General features: G+C 41.8%; 2 protein-coding genes across 6 annotated transcripts in view; one reads left to right on the top strand and one right to left on the bottom strand.

Moving 5' to 3' along the window:
• The window catches only part of LOC101853342 (F-box/WD repeat-containing protein 1A), a 44,321-nt gene that overhangs the window by 34,507 nt on the left and 8,379 nt on the right, over positions 1 to 1,435 (top strand). Inside the window, exons 5-6 of the mRNA XM_013086511.2 lie at positions 3 to 317; positions 972 to 978. Of these exons, the coding sequence (XP_012941965.2) occupies positions 3 to 317; positions 972 to 978 (322 nt within the window). The remainder of the gene's footprint in view (positions 1 to 2; positions 318 to 971; positions 979 to 1,435) is intronic.
• Positions 1 to 1,435, bottom strand: part of LOC101851818 — a 19,862-nt gene that overhangs the window by 11,665 nt on the left and 6,762 nt on the right. The window lies entirely within an intron of this gene.

Genomic DNA, 1,435 nt, shown 5'->3' with positions numbered 1-1,435 from the left:
TGTGGGACATCCACTATTTTGACGTGTGTGTTATGTGTGTTGTGTGCTGGGTGTGGGACATCCACTATTTTGACGTGTGTGTTATGTGTGTTGTGTGCTGGGTGTGGGACATCCACTATTTTGACGTGTGTGTTATGTGTGTTGTGTGCAGGGTGTGGGACATCCACAGTGGGGAGATGATGAACACATTGATCCACCACTGTGAGGCCGTGCTACATCTGCGCTTCTGTGATGGCATCATGGTCACATGCTCAAAGGTAAGTGTTGTTGTGTGTCTTTGTGTTGTTGTGTGTTGTGGTGTGTCTTTGTGTTGTTGTGTGTCGTGGTGTGTCTTTGTGTGTTGTCGTGTGTCTTTGTGTTGTGGTGTGTCTTTGTGTGTGTTTGTGTTGTGGTGTGTCTTTGTGTGTTGTGGTGTGTCTTTGTGTGTTGTGGTGTGTCTTTGTGTTGTCGTGTGTCTTTGTGTTGTCGTGTGTCTTTGTGTTTTCATGTGTCTTTGTGTTGTCGTGTGTCTTTGTGTTGTTGTGTGTTGTTGTGTCTTTGGGTTGTTGTGTGTCTTTGTGTTGTGTCTTTGTGTTAACTCTTATTGTAGTGTGTCTTTTTGTTGACTCTTGTTGTTGTGTCTTTGTGTTGTTGTGTCTTTGTGTTAACTCTTATTGTGGTGTGTCTTTGTGTTGTTGTGTCTTTGTGTTGTTGTGTCTTTGTGTTAACTCGTATTGTGGTGTGTCTTTGTGTTAACTCTTATTGTGGTGTGTCTTTGTGTTAACTCTTATTGTGGTGTGTCTTTGTGTTGACTCTTGTTGTTGTGTCTTTGTGTTGTTGTGTCTTTGTGTTGTTGTGTGTCTTTGTGTTGTTGTTGTGTCTTTGTGTTGTTGTGTCTTTGTGTTGTTGTTGTGTCTTTGTGTTGACTCTTATTGTGTCTTTGTGTTGACTCTTATTGTGTCTTTGGATGTCTGGTTTGCGGTATCCGTGAGCAAACAAGTGCTACGTGGGTGGTTGGCGGGTGCTCTGGTGTGGTTTGCTTCTTCTTCCCTATCAAACATCTATCGCCCTTATTTCCCCTTCTTCTTTTTTATATTTGTTACTCTCTTGTAACACCTCTAATCTTCTGGCGCTCATATGAACTTATGCAGTTGCGAGCGCCGTAAAACCTCTATTAAAACTAAACTAAAAAAACAAGTACTACTTCATGTTGTGAGCTTCTCTTTCCTCCAACTCTCGAACTGGTGGGTCCACTTGTTCTCTCTCTCTGTTCTGTCTATCTTACTTGTTCTCTCTCTCTGTTCTGTCTATCTTACTTGTTCTCTCTCTGTTCTGTCTATCTTACTTGTTCTCTCTCTGTTCTGTCTATCTTACTTGTTCTCTCTCTCTGTTCTGTCTATCTTACTTGTTCTCTCTCTGTTCTGTCTATCTTACTTGTTCTCTCTCTGTTCTGTCT

This window comes from Aplysia californica, unplaced genomic scaffold (genome assembly GCF_000002075.1).
Source record: "Aplysia californica isolate F4 #8 unplaced genomic scaffold, AplCal3.0 scaffold00474, whole genome shotgun sequence".
NCBI classification, from domain to species: Eukaryota; Metazoa; Mollusca; class Gastropoda; order Aplysiida; family Aplysiidae; genus Aplysia; species Aplysia californica.
The sequence above is the reverse complement of the archived record's forward strand: the minus strand, read 5'-3'. Positions and strand labels throughout refer to the sequence as shown.